The sequence below is a fragment of the Coregonus lavaretus genome (assembly GCF_964263955.1).
Source record: "Coregonus lavaretus genome assembly, chromosome: 7".
NCBI classification, from domain to species: domain Eukaryota; kingdom Metazoa; phylum Chordata; class Actinopteri; order Salmoniformes; family Salmonidae; genus Coregonus; species Coregonus lavaretus.
This window is the reverse complement of record NC_139994.1, coordinates 44,561,544-44,569,744: the sequence shown is the minus strand read 5'-3', so window position 1 is coordinate 44,569,744 and position 8,201 is coordinate 44,561,544. Positions and strand designations below refer to the sequence as shown.

Here is an 8,201-nt window from a genome sequence, read left to right as displayed (position 1 = left end):
GAGCTCCAAACTCCCCTGAGTAAACAGCATGACTAAACCTACTCCCTACCTCTCTCTCTCGCACTCTCTCTCTCTCTCTCTCTCCCTCTCTCTCTCTCTCTCTCTCTCTCGCTCTCTCTCTCTCTCTCTCTATCTCTCTATCTCTCTCGCTCTCTCTCCCCAAGTGCAAAAAGAAACAAAGAGAAAAATGTGCCTGAGTCTCTGTGTGAGGTAGAGAGTGAAAAAGAGGACATAATTGAGTGTGTGTGTGCCAGGGAGAGAAAGAGAGAGAAAGCATGTGTGTGTGTGTGTGTGTGTGTGTGTGTGTCACAGCCTCTCTAGGGAGTAGAAACCTGTCCAGACATTAAGGGATGTCGACATCATAGTCACTAGTAACTTCCTCTCCACACATGTCTACAGGAGCGGGGCCTATAGGGAAGAGGGAGGGGCCTAGGAAGCCATGCCGCTAGACTACGCTATATATAAAGCAGCAGAACTCTCACACACTCACACTCAAATGATGCTTCTCTAGTAACTCACAGCGAAAAGACTGACAAACTGAGCTACTACTATTACAGCAACTCTCAAGCAACTCAAGAGCTACTTCAAGCTTATCTTCATCAAGTTCATCTACATCTTCCAACACTTGCGCTTCAAGGTAAGAGTGAGTTGATGATTATATTTTTTAGAGCAAATGTTAATGTTCTTGGAAATATGCCCAGAAGGCAAACTTAGTCTTGTTTTCCATTTGTTGTTGTTATTATGAAACAAACCACTAAATGGAAACATATATTGTCTGTGTGCATCACTAAACAAACTCAGAGGTTGTAACAATTGCATTGTAAGTTGCATACAGACAATATGTTGTAAGAGTCAATATTTGAACCCTGAACTTCTGAAAAAAAAAACACAGTATATTTTCAAATTCTACAACAGCAATGTGTGTTTAAAGATGTATGAACTCAAATGACCACCGCTGCACTAGAAGCCTTGAGGGCAAAATAAACTGTTCTGTTTCAAATGGTCCAAGTATACAATTAAATAGTCTGATTAAGAAGCATATTTTTTTACATATATGAAAACATTTACATTTACATTTTAGTCATTTAGCAGACGCTCTTATCCAGAGCGACTTACAGTTAGTGAATACATACATATTTTTTTTAAATATTTTTTATACTGCCCCCCCGTGGGAATCGAACCCACAACCCTGGCGTTGCAAACGCCATGCTCTATCAACTGAGCTACATCCCTGCCGGCCATTCCCTCCCCTACCCTGGACGACGCTGGGCCAATTGTGCGCCGCCCATGAGTCTCCCGGTCGCGGCCGGCGGCGACAGAGCCTGGATTCGAACCAGGATCTCTAGTGGCACAGTTAGCACTGCGATGCAGTGCCTTAGACCACTGCGCCACTCAGGAGCCAAATATAGAATGACAAACAAATGAGCAAATCAACAATAGCACGCAGTGGCACCCCAATAAACACTTGTTCAATTCTGTCTCTCTCTTTCTCTCACACACACTCACTGTCTGTCTGTCTGTCTGTCTGTCTCGTTTATTATCCCTTTTATACCATGGCTATAATTTAAAAATAAATTAATAAAATATAACCGGAACCCTTGGTTATAAAATCCTGCATAAGACACATGACATAATGGCCATAACAAATGCTCTCACCCATCTCTCTAGCTCTGTACATTTAGGATTAAGGTTACAATTAAAATGAGAACCCTCATACTCCGTTAAAGTGGAACTGATAGCATTTTAGCAACAATCGTATTAAAATCTGTTCATACTGTATACACCCCCAGGAAGAATCTGACACTTTAAAAAAATATCTGACAAGCGAGCACTTAGATATGGTAATTTTCACGTTTTCATAAATTCTTAGAATGTTTGGGAATTACGTCTCTCTCTTTCTCTCACACACACACACACACACACTCACTGTCTGTCTGTCTGTCTGTCTGTCTGTCTGTCTGTCTGTCTGTCTGTCTGTCTGTCTGTCTGTCTCTCTCTCTCTCTCTCTCTCTTCCTCTGTCTCTCTCTGTCTCTTCCTCTTCCTCTTCCTCTTCCTCTGTCTCTCTCTCTCTCTCTCTCTCTCTCTCTCTCTCTCTCTCTCTCTCTCTCTTCCTCTGTCTCTCTGTCTCTCCTCTCTCTTCTCTCTCTGTCTCTCTATGTGTGTGAGGCTGACACCTGGGTCTTGTCTCTTGTTTTGTCTCACCCATGTCTGTACCCACAGCAATCCAATGCCAGGGCCACTGTGCCAAGGTCTGTTTTCCATATTCATTAGTAGACACCGTAGCAAAATGTTTTGCTACAGAAAACGAAAATGTTTCTTATTGGTCAATTTGCTGCATAGTCCCTCCCTGTTTAAGTCAGTTTTCTTACGTTTGCTGCCTGGTGAATATGACCCTCTTTTTCAAAAGTGAACCATGTAAACTATTTTCATTTACTATCCTTCCTCCAGAAGTGTGGTTACATACCTCTGGCTGGGATGTCTGTACTGGTCCGGTTTAATATTACATATATTTGAAGGTTGCCCAACAAGAAACAGATTGAGCTATAAACACACTGTGGAATGCTTTTTAAAAGGGTTCTAAATTCTAATGGCTAGCAAGCAGAAACTGTGTCAAATAATTTATGCAACTGAGTCAGAAACGGACCCGTGTATTTGTTGAGAACATAAGACTTTAACAACTATGGTTTTAAATAACCCCTCAGGTAACACTCTTGTATGTACAGCAGCAATGCATCTGAAGGACCTTTTCATCTGTCTTTCTTTGATCCTTCTATCATTTGACTCATCTTTCTCCCCTCTCCAGGATGCTGTGCCTGTACGTGTGCTTCTTCCTCAGCTTCTCTGGAGTGGCCCTTTCTAACCTCCAGGAGAAACAGACAGACTTTGGAATGCGGGTCTTCTCCCATGTGGCCCAGACCTCCATGGGCTCTAACCTGGCCTTCTCACCCTACGGCGTGGCCACCATCCTGGGCATGGCTCAGCTGGGCGCTGGGGGTAACACCCTGAAGACACTCAATGCCAAATTGGGCTTCTCTCTACAAGGTAAGGGTTGACTGTTTTGTAGTCTCTTACCACAGCTGTTATGTATAACGACATAGGGTAGTTGCATGAGTTTTACAAAGTGAGACAGATGGTAGACTTGGCTTTATCTAAACAATGAGGCCTTGATAATAACATAACTCCAGGCTGACATAGTTATAACAAAAAGAGCCATCCTAGCCTGCGACTAGCAACATCCCCACTATCTCACCATCTCTATTTGCAATCGTGACTCATTCATTCTCTCATTCTCTCCATTCCACTTCTCCTCCTCCTCTTCCATTCCAGCCTTCTTTGTACTTTTAATCATATATAAAAATCATTGATTCCTCTCCTCCAGAGCGAGGGATGTTGCGTCAGCAGTGTCTGCTACAGCAATACCTCTCCAGTGAGGAGGGAGTGGAGCTGGCCAGTGGGGTCATGGTAGAGAAGAAGATGGCCCTGGAGAAGGGCTTCAGGAGGCGGCTGGGGAAAGCCTTCCAGGCCTCCCCTCACCAGTTGGACTTCTCCAGGCCAGACCAGGCCCTGGAATTCATCAACGCCTGGGTCTCTGACCACACCGCAGGTGAGATACAGTAGTATAGTATTGGCTCATACCTTCAATGTCATGCCCATCATCACATATTGCAAGTGTGCAATTTGTGAAAATAGATGAAGTTGTAGTAGATGTAGCAACAACAATGCATACAACACAACCAGTGACAGACAGAGAGAATACAAGTTGCTTGTTTTCTCCAGCAAATAAAACTCTTCGTGGGATTAGACCGATTTATAATCTAAACAAACCTCCCTAACGCTCTCTTTTCTTTGCTCCAGGTACCATCCCTTCGTTCCTGTCATCCGGTGCTCTGACCGACGAGACCCGCATGGTCCTGCTGAACGCTCTGCACTTCCAGGGGTTATGGAAGGTGCCCTTTGACCCCAAGATGACAGAGGAGAGGCTGTTCCACTGTGCCAACGGCAGCTCTGTGCCCGTACCCATGATGAGGCTCACACATCGCTTCAACTATGGTGGGAAACTCAGGATGTTTTTCAAGTGCAGAATTTTCCCATTAGACATTTTTACATTTAAGTCATTTAGCAGACGCTCTTATCCAGAGCAACTTACATGAGCAATTAGGGTTAAGTGCCTTGCTTAAGGGCACATCGACATATTTTTCACCTAGTCGGCTCAGGGATTAGAACCAGCTACCTTTCGGTTACTGGCACAACGCTCTTACCCACTAAGCTACCTGCGCCTTTTTACATCCCATTGACATTAATACATCCTCTCTTCTCTTTAAATACTTTAGAAGTTAACTTAGGATTCTGCCCAAAATGAGGTATTCTAACATGAGATCTGTGCACGTAACTCAAGTTTTCGCATCTTCCATTGATATCATTTACACCCATTTAGTTAGGACTCTGCCCTTAGGGCATGCATTCTTCAACAGTGATTCAAACGAGTCCGCCCCAGCCCAGCAGCCAGTGTTTAAAACAGTCATGACTACAAGTACTACCTCCACTAATCAAACTGAAACTAATCCAACCTCTCCTCTCTTCTCCTCTACAGGTGAGTTCGAGACCCCCGACGGTGTGGACTATGACGTCATCGAGGTTCCGTACGAGGGCGAGTCCCTGAGCATGCTGCTGGTCACACCCTTCGAGTCCGAGAGGCCAGTGAGCGCGCTCAGTAGCGAGCTGACCACCAGACGCCTGCAGCAGTGGAGAGAGGAGTTGAGGAGTGTCAACCGTCAACTGGCCCTGCCCAGGTTTACCCTGGACACTGAGGTGGATCTGAAGTCTACACTGGCCAGGATGGGGTTGGGGGACATGTTCAACCTGGCCAAAGCAGACTTCACTCGCATCACCAGTGAGTACCCTACCATTCATCACTTAGTAATTGGTGTCTGAAATGGCACCCTATTCTTTATATAGTGCACTACCTTTGATCAGGGCCCAGGGCTCTGTTCAAATGTAGGGCACTATGTAGGGAATAGGATGGGCTCTGTTGCAATATCCACACTACTAGCATTTCACTTTAGAATGTATTGGGCATATATTCTGTAGTATGAAAGTATGGACATTGGAAAGTGACAGACTTGGTCCTTTCTTTACTTCCATATGATCAGTGTGTGTGTTTAGCAAATACAGAATACTGTATGTTTCTCATTCTTTTTAGACAGCTAATCTAAACTCCCTCTCTTTCTTTCTCTGCCAGCTGAGGAAAGGCTGTGTGTGTCCAAGGTTCTGCAGAAAGTCAAGATTGAGGTGAACGAGAAGGGAACCAAGGGATCAGCTGCCACAGGTACATTACATGACCAATACTTATTCCTGATGATTTAACCAATAGTATAACGAAGTGTTTGACAGTTTTGACTAGGCTTTTATACAATACATTTATGATGAATTGATGATAGTATAGGCTACAGAGTTGCGTTTTGACAGTATTTGTTATACGGATGTACATAACGATAATTAATTGATGTTAAAGTGATGATACTGTACAGAGTTGCGTTTTGACAGTATTTGTTATACGGATGTACATAACGATAATTAATTGATGTTAAAGTGATGATACTGTACAGAGTTGTGTTTTGACAGTATTTGTTATACGGATGTACATAACGATAATTAATTTATGTTAAAGTGATGATACTGTACAGAGTTGTGTTTTGACAGTATTTGTTATACGGATGTACATAACGATAATTAATTTATGTTAAAGTGATGATACTGTACAGAGTTGTGTTTTGACAGTATTTGTTATACGGATGTACATAACGATAATTAATTGATGTTAAAGTGATGATACTGTACAGAGTTGTGTTTTGACAGTATTTGTTATACGGATGTACATAACGATAATTAATTGATGTTAAAGTGATGATACTGTACAGAGTTGTGTTTTGACTGTATTTGTTATACGGATGTACATAACGATAATTAATTGATGTTAAAGTGATGATACTGTACAGAATTGTGTTTTGACAGTATTGTCTCCTCTCTTTGTCCCTTACAGCTGCCATTATGTTTTCTCGTATGGCTGTAGAGGAGATCACCCTGGACAGGCCCTTCCTTTTCCTCATCCAACACAAGTCCACAGGTGAGTTTCCCTCACTGTGCCTCTACCACCATCTATGTTACAAACAACATCATGTTAGCCTTGGTTATCCACTGTCTCAAATCATCACAAGTCTAGCTAGCTGTGCCCTTTTTATACAAGTGCATACGCTTTCATGTAGGTTCAAGGGAAGTCCAGCCATTTTGTCCCTGCATATAGGCCCTCTGTAGCTCAGTTGGTAGAGCATGGCGTTTGCAACGCCAGGGTTGAGGGTTCGATTCCCACAGGGGGCCAGTATGAAAATGTATGCACTCACCAACTGTAAGTCGCTCTGGATAAGAGCGTCTGCTAAATGACTAAAATTTTAAAACACTGTATGATCTTGTACAGAATTATCTTTGACATACTTCCTACCCTGTTTGTCCTCTAATATAAAATGTTTGTTTTCCCATCCCAGGTGCTGTACTGTTCATGGGTCAAGTCAACCAACCCCAGCAACACTAACAGACCAATATACCAGAGAGGAAGAAGCGAAGAGAGAGGGATAACGGCCCAAAATCTGTCTTCTCCAGCGAGGAGTTTTTGTATGGAGGTCAATGAAAGTGTCAAATTTGGTTAACAAAAAATGGAATGGCTTATTTGCTTCATGTGGCTTATTTGATCGAATACTAGTTTCTTAATGCTTAGGTTGTTACGAGTGTACACTTTATATCAAAGTTGTGCCTGTTGTTCACGCGCATATCTGCCCTCCCATTGGCTAGCTAGAAAGGTCCCACCTGATTTTGCCTCCTCCCGACTGCCTTCCATTTTTGAATAGATGTATTTTCATTGTTAGAGTGGCTACTTGAGTATCTTGTCAATATAATGGAGAATCTGTGCTGATACACAACGACCATGGACATTCCTTTCATTCCATTGGCAGGGACACCTGTCAATCAACTTGCTACTGAAACTGACCATGAATAGTTAAATCTATGACCTGGACAATAACTGTAACTTAAATTATACTTATCTGCATATTACCAAAAGGGCAAAATGCATATATTTTTATAAGTGAAAGTTTATATACCTGTTATTTGCGCTGATGTTTTTTATTTGTGAGCAATGGGTATGGATGAAAATGCCTGATATTGATATGAAGGGAAAATTATTGAATGGGTAAGATGTATTTTTATTTTGCTGTTGAATTGTATCTTTATTTTCTGTAATGCTCTGTTTGTTCCGACAAGTTGTATTTTTACAGTATTTATATATTTATTAAAATTACAACTTTTTTAAAAACATAATGTGTTGTGGACTACAATTTAAAAAGTTTGTGCATATTAGTGTTGACCTCTTGTGTCCATAACATGAATAGTGACTTAGAAAAGCAATAATTTAGTTGTTGGACTAGTTGGATCCAGAAATATAGGCTTTAATTCAGATAAATATACAATAAAATATGCCCCACAGTGTGACATTAACTGTCTGTAACCTACCTGTTGTGGTTGCAGTAACTTTAGGCAACAGAGTAGGCCTAAATGTAATATTGAATGCAATTATGTGTTGAGCCTATGATAAAACTGCCAAGCTAAATTGTGTAGAAATCTATACAAATCTCTATCTTGCTGATTGAATAAGCCCCATGTAGCTCAGTTGGTAGAGCATAGCGCTTGCAACGCCAGGGTTGTGGGTTCGTTTCCCACGGGGGGCCAGTATGAAAATGTATGCATTCACTAACTGTAAATCACTCTGGATAAGAGCGTCTGCTAAATGACTTAAATGTAATTGAACGCACACATTTTGTCCATCACTTCGTAAGAACTCAGTTTCCATGGAAACCACATGACTGTCTTGTCATGGCAACAACATCTGAACATACTGTACTGGTGCGAGAGACACATGCCCCCCATCCCCCAACAATCCTATAGCACCCCGAATCAGATTTATAATTTAATATAATCAACTCCTAAACGCAAACGAAACAACGTTGTGTCTACATACGTTTTTAGTTTTAGTTATGTCATTGTTTGAAATAGACCTAGTAGATCTAGCGAGTTCGCCACAGTTGGCTTGGCTGCAAACTGACTTCACCGGTTGCCTCAAAATGCGCAATGCGCATGTTCACTGAGGAGGGGA

General features: G+C 42.0%; 1 protein-coding gene across 1 annotated transcript; it reads left to right on the top strand.

Annotated features, from left to right (window-relative positions):
* Positions 1–543: 543 nt before the first annotated feature.
* serpine1 (serpin peptidase inhibitor, clade E (nexin, plasminogen activator inhibitor type 1), member 1) lies at positions 544–7,293 on the top strand. Its single transcript, XM_084165137.1, has 8 exons — positions 544–637; positions 2,805–3,043; positions 3,381–3,605; positions 3,857–4,051; positions 4,593–4,892; positions 5,241–5,327; positions 6,042–6,125; positions 6,541–7,293. The coding sequence occupies exons 2-8, from the start codon at positions 2,806–2,808 to the stop codon at positions 6,585–6,587; spliced, it is 1,176 nt and encodes a 391-aa protein (XP_084021263.1). The 5' UTR covers positions 544–637; position 2,805; the 3' UTR covers positions 6,588–7,293.
* Positions 7,294–8,201: the final 908 nt, after the last annotated feature.

Coding starts and splice junctions, on each gene's coding strand:
- serpine1 (XM_084165137.1), top strand. CDS start 2,806: ATGCTGTGCCTGTACGTGTGCTTCTTCCTCAGCTTCTCTGGAGTGGCC. Junction 4,052..4,592: donor CACACATCGCTTCAACTATG/GTGGGAAACTCA, acceptor TCTCCTCTACAG/GTGAGTTCGAGACCCCCGAC. Junction 4,893..5,240: donor AGACTTCACTCGCATCACCA/GTGAGTACCCTA, acceptor TTTCTCTGCCAG/CTGAGGAAAGGCTGTGTGTG.